At 48.6% G+C, this 16,529-nt stretch overlaps 1 protein-coding gene across 1 annotated transcript in view; it reads right to left on the bottom strand.

The window, feature by feature from the left end:
- The window catches only part of ush2a (Usher syndrome 2A (autosomal recessive, mild)), a 269,485-nt gene that overhangs the window by 169,271 nt on the left and 83,685 nt on the right, over nucleotides 1–16,529 (bottom strand). The window contains exons 3-11 of the mRNA XM_067260969.1: nucleotides 13,237–13,372; nucleotides 11,019–11,082; nucleotides 10,683–10,784; nucleotides 10,284–10,527; nucleotides 9,104–9,288; nucleotides 7,352–7,573; nucleotides 4,901–4,994; nucleotides 412–607; nucleotides 56–104 (exon numbers count right to left, since the gene is read on the bottom strand). Of these exons, the coding sequence (XP_067117070.1) occupies nucleotides 56–104; nucleotides 412–607; nucleotides 4,901–4,994; nucleotides 7,352–7,573; nucleotides 9,104–9,288; nucleotides 10,284–10,527; nucleotides 10,683–10,784; nucleotides 11,019–11,082; nucleotides 13,237–13,372 (1,292 nt within the window). The remainder of the gene's footprint in view (nucleotides 1–55; nucleotides 105–411; nucleotides 608–4,900; nucleotides 4,995–7,351; nucleotides 7,574–9,103; nucleotides 9,289–10,283; nucleotides 10,528–10,682; nucleotides 10,785–11,018; nucleotides 11,083–13,236; nucleotides 13,373–16,529) is intronic.

The raw sequence follows: 16,529 nt of genomic DNA, 5'->3' as shown, positions 1-16,529 counted from the left end.
ACAGGGCCGACACCCCCCCTCCTCCCCAGGGTACGCCCCCTCCTCCCCAGGGTACGCCCCCTCCACACGGTAGAACTGACTGGCACAGCGCTCACACTGCCTTCCTTCAAACCCAACGGTGTGTGGGTGTTTGTGTGAGTGAGGTGTTTTGTATGCATACGTGTGTGTGTGTGTGTGTGGAGTGGGGGAGGATTGTAGGAGAAGATAACAGAGTAAATATCCATTAGAAGTATCATACCACAGTACATATGAGTCTATAGACTCTATATTAACACTGGAGAAGGAGAGAGGGTGAGGGGCTCGAGGGAGGAATGTGAGAGATCAGGGAGGATTGAAAGTTACTGTACTACGTGTATACAAATATATGTTTAAATACATGTGTATATCTGTAAATATACAGTATGTAATCACCTGTGGTGTTGTGCATACAGTCGTCACAGACCCCGCCCCCTCCCCGGTAGTGTTCCAGAGGGTGGGCGTCAGCAGTGATGTCGTAATGGCAGGAGTGGGCGTGGCCATGGCACTGGCAGGGTCGGCAGTTGTAGGACTGGAGCTGGTCACCTGACCTGAAGGGCTTGGCGTTGTAGAGGGGGGCGCAGCGCTGGCACTGCACACACCCACGTAAGAATACACACACACACACACGTAAGTGTAGAACTGTATCTTTACAGAGGGAGACAAGCCCTTGAAGAAAAGGTACTGTAAGAGAGAGGGAGAGAAAGAAAGAGGGGGAGAGAGAGAGAGGGGGAGAGAGGGAGAGGGGGAGAGAGAGAAAGAGAGGGAGAGGGGAGGGTGAAAGAGAGAGAGAACAGAGAAGGAAAACTGCAGCGGAGCTGTGAAGGTCTTTGATTGTGTTCACCAGTCACTACACATTACGCTGGACAAGGGGGGCATCAAATGGAATGATTAAAAATGTATTAAAAAACATGGGTTTCCCCTGTGACACACACCAACCTGCTGGAGTCCATATCTGTCTGACACACGGGGGAGGAGGTAGAGAGAGGGGGGTACAAAGGCACTATAATGCATGCATGTCAGTCAGTACTGAAAATGTGTGTGTGTTTCAGTGTATAGTGTGTGTATGTGTGTGTAGTGTGTGTATGTATGTGCAGTGAAGTCAGCAGAAGCAGCACGCACACAGGGAATAATGCTGTTTGTTTTAAATGAGCTGGAAAACCTGCTGAAGAGCTAATGTATAGAGCTAAAACACACACACGCAAACCCTCTGTCTCTCACACACACACACACTCACACACACACATACACACTAACTGGAATAGGCTGTAGTTACATGAATGCATCACATACACACGTCTCCAAAAGGATTTCAAACTTAAATGACGCATCTGTACATGAGTGTGTGTGTGTGTGTGTGTGTGTGTGTGTGCGTGCGTGTTTGCAATTGTTCCCTGTTGAGTGATTATTATCTGGATCTGATGAAGCAGCAGGGATACTCTCCTGAGACACACACACACACACACACACACATACTCGTGTGTCTGTGGAGATTTCAGAGCAGCCCTGGACAGTTGAAACACAGCTCCATTAGCATGCACTGGCAGGCAAGCTTGTTCCAGAACGCCACAGAAATCAAAGGTGTGTTTCATTCCACACTTCCAAGAGACATTCCAGTCTACTCTTTCTTCCTCGCTCTCTCCCTCTCTACATCTCTCTCTTTATCCATCTCTCTCCCCTCCATCTCTCTCCCTCTCTACATCTCTCTCTTTATCCATCTCTCCCCCCTCCATCTCTCTCTCTCTCTCTCATCTCTCTCTTTATCCATCTCTCCCCCTCCATATCTCTCTCTCTCTCTCATCTCTCTCTTTATCCATCTCTCTCCCCTCCATCTCTCTCTCTCTCTCATCTCTCTCTTTATCCATCTCTCCCCCCTCCATCGCTCTCTCTCTCTCCATCTCTCTCTGTGTCCTCCTCTTCTTCAACACTGAGGTGAGTATGTGAGCAGCACACATTACCATAGCAAATGAGCGCAACATTTTTTTTTCATTTCTTTCATTCAACAGTCATTCGCTTCCTCTCTTTCCCTGCTAATTAGGAAGTTTGGCCTGTCGGTGTGTGTGTGTGTGTGTGTGTGTGTGTGTGTGTGTGTGTGTGTGTGTGTGTGTAAGCCTTATCACAGACAGAGGCACACCAGAGAGGTTTGGTGTGTGTTTTTATGAAGTTAATGAGAGCTGAATACTTAACAATATGCCTTTCTCTGCGATTGAGCTGATCCTAATCTGGTTTTGCAATCCGAACTCTATTTCTACAATTCCAACTCTGTTCCTACAATCCTAACTGTGTTTTAAGAAGGCTGGCATGGATCCAGAGCTGTTTTAGATGAGGAGCATGCCTACCAGAACAGGGCTGCATGTCTGTGTGAATCAAACATGGGTCAGTCACCGTCAGTAATACTGGCAGACACCTTGGGTGCACTTGATTAATGTCACCTTGAGTGACGAAACTTGTGGATCGGTCCCATGAGAGCTAACTGTGGGGGAACCAAGCCCTTCTCTTGCTGAGTGTGTCTTTACTATACACACTTATTCAGAGTGTGTGTGTGTGTGTGTGTGTGTGTGTTTAGGAGGTGATCTGCAGGGGCAGCTCCTCCCATCTTGAATGCCATGGCCAATTTCACGCTCCCCCTGGAAAGGTCGTGGCATTGACGTGTGTGTGTGTGTGTGTCTGACTGTGTGTCCTGTATGTATGTGTATTTCTCAGTGTGTGTGTGTGTGTGTGCGTGTGGGCAGAAACAGGGTTAACCTTTGGCGGGGTGAAAATCTGCTGGTTTAGCATGCTTTGCCAACAGAGACCATGGCCTCTACTTACTGTCACTACCGATCAGACACAGAGACACACACATACACATCACACACACACTTCTACACTCTAAACTTACTGGAAGCAAAATAAGTTTGTGTGTTTGCCAAGAGGCCTGAGTGTATATGTCTAATGTGTAATGTGTGTGTGTGTAATGTGTGTGTGTGTGTAATGTGTGTGTGTGAGTATGTTCAGATTCACAGTGCTCCCAGTCCCACCGGTCATCCTCTGAAAATGTGCACACTCACAGAAACACACACACACACACAGAGACACAGACACGCACTCGCACAGCCTCGGTCCTAGCAGAACACATGCAATATTAATGACCAATATCTCCCTAGTCTTTCTGTTCTGGTATTAACTAGACACATGTCTGAATATTCACCAGTCACTGAGGACAGGATCTCTCTCTCTCTTTCTCTCTCTCTCTCTCTCTCTCTCTCTCACACACACACACACACACACACATATATACACACACTGGTTACTTCGACAAATCTTTCAAAGGAGTGCTCTTTTGTTGAAAGGCGGTTGAGTGTGTTTTCAAAAGGAATCTCTTTGGTGCACTCTACTGAAAGCCTTTTATTATCATTATGAGTTAACACAGAGAGGGAGAGAGAGGGAGAGGGAGAGAGAGAGAGGGAGAGAACGAGGGAATCAGTGAATGGACAAAAAGCAGAGGAAGATAAATGAGAGAAAGAGATAGATAAACGCAGAGAGAGAGAGAGAGAGAGAGAGAGAGAGAGAGGCAGCTTATTAGACATGCATGTGGAGGGAATGTCATTGTTCTAGTCGACTGGAACGCTTATTTGCAGTGTGACCCAGGAGAGTGACAGGGTGGGGGGGGGGGAGGGGGGGGATCACCACACTATGAACACACACACATGCACGCACCACCTAGTTCCCCTAAGAATGACATGGGAGTGTCGCATGGGGCCAAAGTGGCAAAAGTGTTTTTTGTGTGCATGTGTGTGCAGGCATGTGTCTGTATGTGTGTGTGTGTGTGTGTGTGTGTGTGTGTGTGTGTGTGTGTGCGTTTGAGCACACGTGCGTGCGTGTGTGTGTGTTTGCAGCTGATGTTTACAGTTTGGTCTGCCCATCTGCTTATAGCCTCCGTGTGTTTCAGGGCAAACAACAACAACCAGACATGATCACTCACACACACACACGCTCACTCACACACATGCTCACACACACATGCTCACACACACACACACACATGCACACAGAGAGAAAGCACCTCAAATAGGGTGGGGCCTGGGAATGAATCATTCATGAGTTGTGTTGCATAATTCAGCAGGACAAGGCCACAGTGGCACCTCAACTCTGATTCATCCTCTACAACTAGGTACTGGAATGGCTGTCTACACAACACTACAGAAGCTGTAACAACTAACTAACTCCTCCTAGTTTAGGCTCAATAGAATTCAGTGGTGTTTAAGCAGAGGTGGTGAGTCAGGTGGCTGAGCGGTGAGGGAATCGGTAAGGTAAGTAATCCGAAGGTTGCCAGTTCGATTCCCGGTCAAGCCAACTGACGTTGTGTCCTTGGGCAAGGCACTTCACCCTACCTGCCTCGGGGGAATGTCCCTGTACTTACTGTAAGTCGCTCTGGATAAGAGCGTCTGCTAAATGACTAAATGTAAATGTAAGCAGGTATAACAACACTTAACCAGGGTTAGGGTCAGGGTTACATTACATAAGAGTTCCTACTGGGCTGCTCTCTGTTCTGGTGCCTTGAAGTGTGTTGTTGTGTGTGTGTGCACATCTGTATGTGTGCTGTTCAATTAGGTCATTAGAAAAGACCTCTCCATGTCGTTAGTAGGAAACTACTTAATTAAGACCGGGAGGGGGTTCTCTCCTCAGGGGGTTCATATTGTCTGTGCTTGGCTGTCTGTGTGTGTATATATGTGTGTGTTTGTGTCTCTGTGTGTGTGTGTGAGAGGTAGAGAGAGTATGTGTGAGTGTGTGTGTGAGTGTGTGTATGTGTGTGTGAGAGAGGTAGAGAGAGTATGTGTGAGTGTGTGGGTGTGTGTGGAAGAGGTAGACAGAGTATTTGTGAGTGTGTGTGTGTGTTACTTACATTGTCCCCCTCTGTGTGGCTCTCTGCTAGGCAGACACAGTGGTAGGGAGTCACACTGGTGTCACACATGTCAGCATGGCCATGACATTCACACCTGGGGAGAGAGGGGAAGAGAGAGGGGGAGAGAGAAGGGGAGAGAGAGGGGGAGAAAAAGAGGGGAGAGAGAGGGGGAGAGAGAGGGTTAGAGAGAGGGGGGAGAGAGAGGGGAAGAGAGAGGGGGAGAGAGAGCGGGAGAGTGAAGGGGAGAGAGAGAGAGAGAGAGAGAGAGAGAGAGAGAGAGAGAGAGAGAGAGAGAGAGAGAGAGAGAGAAAGAGAAAGCACATAGCAGTTCATTAGACTTGGATTTTGACGATCCACAGCACACACAAAAGAAAATGTCTTTTAAATCAGTTCATTCAGGTGGATGTCCACCCTCCCAACCAACCAACCACCTCTCAGACCACTTGGTCTCCTATAACAGCCTGCTTTAACGACCACCACCACAAGAGGGCGCTGGTCTACTGAACACCAGTGTCCTGATTACCAGGGGCAACAAGGACAGTTGGGTCATGTCCAACACATTCAGTTCATGGTTCAGTTCAGCTCGTATTATAACCAGGTAACACTCTCCAACACGCCTTCTTTCATTCAATTTTCTGCATCAATCTCTTTCTCTTTCACTTATCCCCCCCTCTCTCCTCTGTCTTGTTCTGCCCATCCACCCATTAGACCCATTCCTTATTTATAAATGTCAGTGGAAATATCACAGACACACAGTGATGTACTACAGCCACCGTGACAGGTCTCAATCACACACACACACAGACGCACTCACACACACAGACACACGCGCGCACAGACACAAAGAAATGCACACAGGCACATACACACACTAGTCACAAACATCGCTGCAGGTCACCGTTTTAATTATTCATATTCATATTCAGACACTCTCTCTTTCTTTCGTCTCCTGCCTCTTGTTGCACCCCTCCCTCCCTCCCACTCTCCCTCCCACCCTCCCTCCCTCCATCAGTAGGTAGAGTACCTAATGATATTTCAATCTCCTCATGTCAAACAACACACATACACACAAATTCACACACTTAACCTCAACCCTCGCACACACACACATTTAGCTGCGCTTTTGTCTTGACAACTTGTCTGTCTGCACACCTTGACGAGAGAGAGAGATAGAGAGAGAGAGAGAGAGAGAGAGAGAGAGAGAGAGAGAGAGAGAGAGAGAGAGAGAGAGAGAGAGAGAGAGAGAGGAAGACAGAGAAAGGAATTGAGAGAAAGGAATTGAGAGAAAGAACTTGAGGAAGGAAGAGTGGGGAGGAGAAACTAAAGAAGAGGGGGAGGGGGAAGAAAAGGTGGAGGGCCCTGAAGAAAAGAAGGGAAGAAAGCGTGTCTAAGTCTCACCTCTTCACTGTAACCGGCACTTAATTAAAGAAGATTATGTTCCTATTCAGACAGTACAGGAGAGAGAAGGAGAGAGGGAGAGAGAGGGAAATAAAGAGGGAGGAAGAGATTGACAAAACACGAGATAGAAAGAGGGGTGGAGAGCGAAAGAGAAACAGAGAGTAATAGTAGAGATGTATTACTCTTGCGTAATGACACTATTACCATGGCAATAAGAGTGGAACGTAGATTGTGTTCACACGTATGACATGATGTCCCAGGCTCTGTAGCACAGGACCATACTAAGAACATGCCAAAGCTACGCTAAAGAGAGGAAGAGATGGAAGGGGGAGGATAAGAGGAATGTGACACAAATTGAGTGCCTGCAGCAATCGTCAAACAGAGGAATACATTAGCAGAGAAGACCTGGGATTGTACACAGTGTGTGTGTGTGTGTGTCCTCCACTAATGGATCTCATTTAGACACACTAATAACACACATATCAAACAGGCAGGAGATGGGACATCCACCCATGGGTCCTTGGACCCTGACCAATGACCCCTGACCCCTGACTCCAGACGAGACCTGTCTGGCCTCAACACTGCCATGGCTGGTGATTTTCCCATCATTGTAGATCTTTCCAGAAAGCACACACATACACACACTTGACACAGACCAATTTCACTAACAACTTAATAAGAGAATGTTATCTTCATATGACAGCAGAAGACATATTATTCATTATGAGCTGTGAATGGTTTTAGAGTGGCTCCTTTTAAAATTGATATGGCAAAACAAGGGTACAATTCCTATAAATATAACCAAGAAAGAAAAAAAGTATTGTGGAAAGTATTTTTTGATATCACGTATTTATCTTAGGCTTTCCCTGTGTCTCTCTCTTTCTCAGTTTCGCCCCCTCTCTTTCCTTCTCTCTGTTTGGCTCTTTGGCTTCGCTTCAACATATTGTTGGAACACTACCCCCGTCATACAGAGGTAACTTCAGGGTGCCGGTGTCACGGTTGTCATGGCGTCACATGAGAGGATGTCTGAGTCCAGACATCTGTCTCACCTACCTCCCACTGATGGTAATCTCCTTGATGCCGTAGTAGTGGTGGAGGGCGGACACCCCCTCCTGGCTGGAGTGGTACTGGCCCCTCAAATGGACCCGGATCTGGGTGGCCTGAACCATGCGCTGCAGGGCAGGGGTGTTGTAGAAGTCGTTGTAGCCCGGCCGCAGGTTAGGCTCTGGGGTCAGGATGCTGAAGGTGATGTTGCCATTGGAGATGGGCACCTCACTGAACACACAAAGTTTATACCATTAGGGTTAGGTTTAGTGTGTGTGTATGTGTGTGTGTTTCTGTGGGTGTGTGATACTTCAGTATTTGTGTCTGTGTATTAATGGTGTGTGTGTGTCGAAGTGGTGTGTGTCACTATGTGAGTGTGCTTGTGTGTGTGTGTGTAAGCGTGGCATTTCTGAGTGTGTTTGTGTGTGCATGTCTAAGACAGAGACCACTTCCAGAGATTTGTGAATTTCAACCTGACAAGGTACGACAGGTGGAGCTACTCGTGCATTATTCAATCAACTCACACACACACACACACACACACACACACACACACACACACACACACACACACACTTTCTCTTTCTTTTTCTCTGTATTTCCATGTATCTCTGTTGTCTTTTTGTGTGTAGAAATCCACCTCTTACTTTCAATCCATTTACTCTCATTCCATTCTTTCCCCTCCCCTCGCACCCTTCCTTCCTCCCTGCATCTCCCCCCTCTTTCTCCTTCTCTCCTTCCCACTATCTCTCTCCCTCCCTGCTCCTCCACTCCTACTTTGCTTAATGCTGACAGACTTATCCAGGCCATATCTGGTAAGAGGTCACTACATATACTGTATGTCTGTGTGTGTGTAAGTGTGTGTAAATCTGTGTTTGTGCACATGTGTCTCAGGGTGGCATCTGTTTTAAATGTTAAAAAATTCAGAGACTTTGGTGCTAAACATCTGTTGCCAAACCCCAACACACACACACACACCCCTTACTTTTCTGAAACACCACAGTTTTCCTTTGATATCCCATCCAAGGCACTCCAAGGCTAATTGGTGTAATCACTGACACACAGCATGCCAATGTGCCAACACTCAGAGCAGCTGATCACTCCTGTATCAACCTAATCAACATCTAACACTCCACTTCCTGCTTCCTCTTTGAGGTAATCATGTTGAGCCAATAGGGGCGGAAGATAGAAGATGTGCTTCCTGCTTTGAGAGGGATTCTTTGCACTGATTGGAGGAGATCAAACACTTCCTGATCCTAGAAAGTGTGTGTGTGTGTGTGTATGTGTGTGATCCTGTGTTTAAACTCTTTATAAACCCAGCCAAGCCCCTTCAGTCTCGCTCTGCGTCTCTCTGAGAGATCTGGGAACACACACACAGGCCTGATGCCAACACTAAAGCCAGGAAAGGCTTCACACAAGCACGCACACACACACACACACACATACACACACACACACACAGTTTGCCAAGAGGAGCTGGGAGAATTCCTAGAAACGGCCATGGAGCTGCAGGGCTCCCTGATATCCCAGAAGCCTCTGTTGCTATCAAAGATGGAGCTGGTCTCTCACCGCGCCGACACAGATTAGAACAGGGACTGGGGTGCGAGGGTGTGTGTGTGTGTGTGTGTGTGGTGCTTAGAAGGAAAAAAGAAAGAAGCAACTCAGCTACTGGAAGATCATCTGACAGTTGATGATAGTCAAGGAAGAGGAAGGAAGGATAGAAGGAAAGACGTAAGACAGGAGAGGAGGGAAGGATGTTACCTAGGAAACTGCAGACAGTTAACAGCGCCGGGCGTGTCCAGCGGGCCGTTGTTCTCCAGAGCGAAGAGGCTGCAGTCTGCAGCCAGGTACTGCCAATCCTCCCACCCCGCCCCTTGGTCCCGCCTCCTCTGGATAAGCATCGCCTCTGGCTGCACGTTCAGGAACTGTAGGATCACATAGAACACCTGCACACAGACAGGTACAGGCAGAGAGACAGGCAGGGAGAAAAAGAGAGACAGAGAGAGACAGACACCGGCATAGTTAAGACAGACAGGAAGAGAGACAGACAGACACAGAGAGAAAGACAGACAGAGACAAACACAAAAACAGAGAGGCAGACAGGATAGACAGACAGACAGACAGACAGAGAGAGAGAGAGAGAGAGAGAGAGAGAGAGAGAGAGAGAGAGAGAGAGAGAAAGCCATTAAGGCCAGACATGCACAGTTACAGTAGAGGCAGGGAGAGAGACAGATAAGCAAAGTCAGCCAGACAGACAGGCAGACAGACAGGCAGACTCACAGACATAAATGCTTCCATTTAAAAAACCTCAAGAGAAACGCTCTCCTGTCTGTCTGTATAGACTCAGAGCGTGACAGTACACACACACACACACACATACACACGCACACACACACACACAGGGGGAATATGCATGAACACTAAAGAGCCATGGATTATCTATTATCTGCACAGCAACAGTCTACTCTGGGACGCAGGGAGACACAGCGTGAAACCTACTGAGCTTCTCTGCATTACTGCTTTATTCTCCTGCTTAGTACACACACACACACACACACACACACACACACACACACACACACACACACACACACACACACACACAGACCCACACACACACAAATGCAATCACACATGCATGCATACAAATGCATTTACACATACACATTCACACACGCGAGCGCATGCACACAACAACACACACTCTTTAGACCTCTGAGCGTTTGGAGCTTGTGTCTTTTATCTGGGGACATGTTGAGAGAGGTCCAAACACGCTCACACACACACTCACACAGTGTGCGCATGTGTGTTTTTGCATGTGTATATATGTGTGTGTGTGTGTGAGTGTGTGCGTGCATGGACCTCTCCACAGAGATGAACACTCCATGGTCTAAATAGAGTGTGACTTTGTGTGTGTGCGTGTGACTGTGTGAGTGGCTACCTGGTACTGTCCGTTGAGCAGGTCTATGGTGATGTTGATGCCCTGGTCCTGGTGCTGGTCCGGGGGCAGGGAGTGTGAGATCCAGGCCGTGCCCTGGTCCTGGTGCTGGTCCGGGGGCAGGGAGTGTGAGATCCAGGCCGTGCCCTGGTCCTGGTCGTTGATGTAACCCAGAGGGTGGGCATTCAGGTTCAGTCTCAACAACCGGTTGTTGGTGGTATCCTCCACAGCGTTGGGAATGCAGTACCTTGGTGTAATAATAGTAACAATACATCCTATTTATTTCGTATCTGTATCTTATGTATCGTTACTTCCAAATGATCCAACGAGCCATTCGTTCTAATGTAAACCAGAGAGAGAGGTCAGAGGTCAAACTGGTAAATGCATGCAGCAGTACTGTACCTCTCCACCAGGGGATGGACCCTGGGGTGACTGGGGGGGCAGCGGCATTCTGTCTGGGCGTGGAGGGGGGGCAGGACACTAGAATACACCTCCTGTATCTCTCTGCATGAGGAGGAGGGGATAGGTGAGGAGAAGAGAGAGGAGAAACGAGGAGAGGGGGTCCACAGTCATGTCAATGCAGCAGACCAATACCGGTGGACAATGTGCTAATTGCCCAGCGTTCAATGCAGACAGAATCCTCTAAAGCTGTTTGATCCTGGCTCTCTGTCTTCCCCTCCATCTCCCCTCCCCCCCTCTGTCTCTCCCGTTCCCCACCCACCCCTTCCTTTATCTCACCTGTTTGTTAGTGTGGCCGGATAAAATCTGAAATCCTGCATCCTCCCCATGAATTGATGTGATCCTGTGGAGGAGAGAGGAGAGATGTCAGATCAGCTCTAGAGAGGAGAGGAGAAGAGAGATGGAAAGGAGAAGAGGGGAGGAGAATAGAGGAGAGGAGGAGAGAGGGGGAGGAGAAGAGAGGAGAGGACATTAAGAGGAGGAGAGAAGAGATGGAGAGCAGCCCTAGAGAGGCCAGTCAGCAGGATCCACAGGACTGGATTACATTATCTGGGCCTTTATTCTCTTCTACACTGGCCAAGTCTGACTGGCTGGATGACGCAGTGAATGACTTGGCTTGCTGGCTGGTTGACTGGTTGTTCCCTGGCTAATTAGTTAACTTTCTAGGTGTCTGGTTTATTGATTGACTGATTGGCTGGCTTGCTGACTGCTTGGCTATTTAGGCTGGCTGCTGGCTCTTGATCTGTGTGTGTGTGTGTTTATAATAAAGAAGATAAAAAATGTGCCCGTCCTGACCGACAGTCCTGAGACAGTAGCAGACAGCGATAACACACTCTCAGTGGGTCCAACACAACACAGCCCTGCTTCCGTCCAGCCAGCTAACATGGTGTCAGACGCACACCTTCCCTCCGAAAACAGAGAACGTCAGAACAACTGCCATCCTGGAAACAGTGTTTCATGTATATCGTGTGTGTGTGTGTGCGTGTGTGGGCATGTGATATCCCCAGCCCTGTGGTTTGGCAGAGGTCTTCTTCAGTGTGTCGAAAGCAGATTACCTTCAGTCAACACTCAAGCATTGTTGTTGCTGTGATGATGCAAGCAAGGCTCTACTCTTCTTCATCTGTCTTTCAAGTGCTTCTCTGGATTCTGTGTGTCGTAAGCTTGACTTTCCCTTATCTCTTTTTAAACTCTTTCTCCAGATTCTGAGTGTGTGTGTGTGATTGAAAGAGAGAGAGAGAGAGAGAGAGAGAGAGAGAGAGAGAAAGAGAGAGATGGAGAGCGAGCGTTCGAGTGTTCCTGGTCCCTGTAGCTGTATGTGGTTACACTGTAAGCTTGTGTATAAGACCAGAGCCTCTGTCATGGCCGTCAGCCACTGAAGAGGAACTACTTGGAGTTTTACACCACTTGGGGCTCTGCTCCACATGGTTAACATGGAGTTCTTCACAAGAGCTGCATCACTTTCACAGCTGCCAAGGTGGAACCATGGGATGTGTTGGAGAGCTGTGCTTTGCCTGCCCTTTCAAAAGCCTTGGCCCAGGGGAGAGGAGGGATACGTGCAGATGTAAACAGGCCCTCGATCGCACACACAAAGTAGACCGCACGTGTGTATGAACATGGACAACCCATGGACATCATCTCCTCTTCTCTCTTGCTGTCTTTGTGGATGGTTGATGGAATTTAGGATGAGAGGACAATAACCAGACACACACAAACGCCCCCCTCCCCCCCCAACACACACAAGCCTCCCCATCACGATGATGAGGGTTCATAGCAGCTAGCACGTCCCTCTGGTTTTAATCAATCACCTGATCAGCATTCTACCGATCGATCCGATGATAAACATTCCAGACACACAGCAAGGCGTGGGTGTGGCCCTCCCCCCCCCCCCCCCCCCACACACACACACACACCTCCCAACTACTGATCAATACCCCTGATCTGATCAGAGCCTGATCAGATGCTGTCTTCCTGTCTACCTAGGATCAATACCACAGCTTTGGAGACGCCCCCCCTCTCAGGGCCCAGCGTGGCCCTCCAACACAGACAGGATGTCACTTCTCTGTCTGTTCCTCTCTCTCTCTCTCTCTCTCTCTCTCTCTCTCGCTCTCTCTCTCTCTCTCTCTCTCTCTCTCTCTCTCTCTCTCTCTCTCTCTCTCACCCCCCCCCCCTCTCTCTCTCTCTCTCTCTCTCTCTCTCTCTCTCTCTCACCCCCCCCCCCCCCCCTCTCTCTCTCTCTCTCTCTCTCTCACCCCCCCCCCCCCCCCCTCTCTCTCTCTCTCTCTCTCTCACCCCCCCCCCCCTCTCTCTCTCTCTCTCTCTCCCTGCTCCGGTATCTGATACATAACCACTTTCATGATCGAATCATTTATACTTAGAAAGTAGTATTGCTTCATCCCAAATTGAAAGTCAAACTAAAACCTATGGGCCAACCATGGAACTGTGGCCAAACTATAATCTTAGTCCTTAATCTCCATGTGGATTGTTTTAGATTATTTACCGTTGGAGCTCAGCCCCACACGCATAGGGTGGTCTGTCGGGATGTCATAGAGGGGGCGTGTCAGAGGCTGCGTGTCGAAGGGCGTTCCGTCCTCCTCCAGCCCGTCCAGGAAGAGACTGACGCTCGTGTCATGCACCTGTGGACCAATCCCAAGTTAGTGATACTCAACCAACCAATCACAACACACAGACACACACACACTGTACTTGGGTAGCAGTGGCCACTCACAACACCAGCCTAGTTAGCAGCTGCCAGGGATTTTGTCTATGTATGTGTGTATGTGTGACAGTGTGTACATGTGTCAATTAAACATGGAGGTTATCTTCTAGCTCATTTCCCTGGCAGTAACAGCCTGGGGCTAAAACCCCACATGCCAATAATCTACTTCCTGTTGACCACAACCCCCTCTCCTGCCCAACCAGCAATACACGCACACAAACAAACACACAAAAACACACCGACCGGGACAGTCAAAGCACTGCTTCACTTCACATCAAAAACCTCTTCAGAAGCACACTGGTGGACCCCCCAAAAACTTCAATGCTCAGTCCTCTCCTCTCCTCCATCCCCCTCTCCCACTCAACATCCCCCTCTCCCTAAGTCTGGCTGGTGAACACTGTGGTACTGCTGATAAAGCGTATTTCTCTTTCTAACACAAACCCTTTCTCTCCCTTTCTCTCTCTCACCCCTTTTTCCTTCTCTCCATCCTCTATCGCTGTATTTCTCTCTCTACTTCACTCCGTCCCGCTACCATCCCCCCCCCCCACCTTCTCTTTCTTTCTCCTTTGTGCTTCCCCTTCTGTCCTCTTTAGGGGAAGTTAAAGACTCTACCCAGAATGCCTTTGGGGGATGAAGACAGGAGAGGCAACCGTCTGTCTAAGGATAGTTAAGCTTCCTTGCTACCACTTTCATTATGAGAGAGAGAGAGAGAGAGAGAGAGAGAGGGGGGAGAGGGAGAGAGAGAGAAAGAAAGAAGGAAAGACAGAATGAAAAAGAAAGAGAAAGGTGAGAAAGAGACTGAAGGGGGGTGCATTCGGAATCTCTAACCAGCCAATGCCCTGTGCATGGAGATCTGAGGTGTTGTAACAGTGATGTAAATGAATTCTGAAGAGCTTCATCCTACTTAGGCGCCACGCGCCCCTTGAAACCCGTTCCAGCACTGCTTTGTTACCCCCCCTCCCTCCCCTCTTCCTCCCCTCCTCATTCTTCCTTGCTACCTTCCCTCTCTTTTCAACCAAGGTAGCGTAACTTCAGAAATGTCTTGAAGAGGAGAGGAGGGTGCTGCTGGTGATAAGTCTCGTCCACTGTATACTCTTCTTTCCTTTCCTCGCCGGTCCTCTCCTCTCCTCTTTCTCCTGTAACTTCATCTCTACCCCCTCCCCCTTCCCCCCTTCCTCTGGACTGAGAGAATCCTGTCCATTCCAGTCCTGTGGCAGCGGAAAGCTTTTAGTGCCTCAGTGATCTCCACACTGACATTTGGAGGAGCTGCTCTCAGTTTACTAAGTGGTGTAAGGGCATGACTGGTTTGGTCTGGGCAGGCTGGTCTGGGCAGGCTGGTCTGGGCAGGCTGGTCTGGGCAGGCTGGTGTGAGGCAGGCTGGTGTGAGGCAGGCTGGTGTGAGGCAGGCTAGTCTGGACAGGCTGGTCTGGGAAGGCTGGTGTGAGGCAGGCTGGTGTGAGCAGGCTGGTGTGAGGCAGGCTGGTCTGGGCAGGCTGGGCTGGTCTGGGGTGGGCATGGGTGTCTCTAGGGTGTGGTTGGGCTAGTGTAGATGTGTGTGTTTGTGTGTGTGTGTGTGTGTGTGTGTGTGTGTGTGTGTGTACATGTGCTAAAAGCCTGACCTGACCTCCACTCCAACCCATGAGAAGCAGGTGAAACCTGAGCAGAGCTCATTAAGGTTGAAATGCCAGCCAGACCTCACGGCTGTGACCACTGGACGTGCTGTCCACCCTGGGGCTGACTGCACCACAACACTCAGACCACAGGGAACTTCCAAGATATGATTAAAGAGATGATTCATGAAACTAATCCAATAACCAATCAAAATATAGTTTTTATGGTTATATAACCTAACTTTAAAGACCTATAGAGATCTTTTTTAGGCCTTCCATTTTTTCCTTTCTAAATACAGTATTCAGTATTATGGTCATTTGGTAATAACGATATTTTGTACATCAGGAACCTGCCAGTTGTCCCTTTTTAAATCAGTTGTGTTGAATTGTGTTTGGATATTAGAACACTGTCATATTTTTCAGAGAGCTGTATTTATCTGCAGTTGATGTGTGGACAGACAGAGGCCTGTGTTGTGACAGCTTAGCGTTTGGTGTTTATATTAGTGGGTTTATATTAGAGGGTATTATAACATTATATGAGATGCCCTTTCCTGCTGCCCTGCAGATGACATTAGTTCAATAGGGCTGACACACACTCAGACAAATGAACACACACACACACACACCTACTCCCTTCCCCTCCCGTCTCCTTTCCTATCATGTATTTTTCTCTTCTCTTCTCTTCTCTCCCTTTCCCCTCCACTCCTCTCCTCCCTCTCCTCTCCACACCTCTGCTGCACTCCTCTCCTCTCTCCTCTCCTCTCTCCCCCCCTCCATGTACTCACACTCTACACAGTGACTGACAAACCCCTCACTGATAACACACTCTCATCCTGACCTGTCAAGAGAGGAAAGAAACTGAGGAAAGAGGGATGAGGAAGAGGGGGACAGAGGAATGGAGAGAGAGACGGAGAAAGGTGTAGGATGAGGGATAGAGGGATGGGGTGAAGGCATAGACAAAGGGGGAGGAGGAGGGATATATAGAAGAGGGAATGAGGGATGCGGTGAAAGGATAGAGAGAGAGGGAGGAGAAGGGATAGATGGAGAAAAGAAGGATGGATATCAGAAGCAAATATCCCACTGTGCTGCTTTAGTGTACCTCAAATGTTGCTACCTCTCTCCATCTACGCACACACGCATGCCTACATGCACATAGATGCACGTGCACACGCACACACACATGTATTATTTATGGGCTGTCCTGTCCTCTCTGTGACTGACTCTTATCATTTAAATGAAGCAGAAATGTTTCCCTGTTTGTAATTTGTTACATTATCGCATGTTTTACCACTGAGCATGGCCTAGGGCTGGAGCAGAGATGTCACAGTCTGAGACAAACGACCGGAACGGGGGAGGAGGATGAAGGTAGGGCGGAGGACAAGGAGGCGGAGGGGGTAGTGGGTTTGGATTGAATATAGTCATTGGATTTTGCTATAATACTATAACAGAGCTATATCTATTGTA

Source organism: Osmerus mordax, chromosome 22 (genome assembly GCF_038355195.1).
Source record: "Osmerus mordax isolate fOsmMor3 chromosome 22, fOsmMor3.pri, whole genome shotgun sequence".
Taxonomy (NCBI): domain Eukaryota; kingdom Metazoa; phylum Chordata; class Actinopteri; order Osmeriformes; family Osmeridae; genus Osmerus; species Osmerus mordax.
This window is presented reverse-complemented; position numbering and strand designations above follow the sequence as displayed.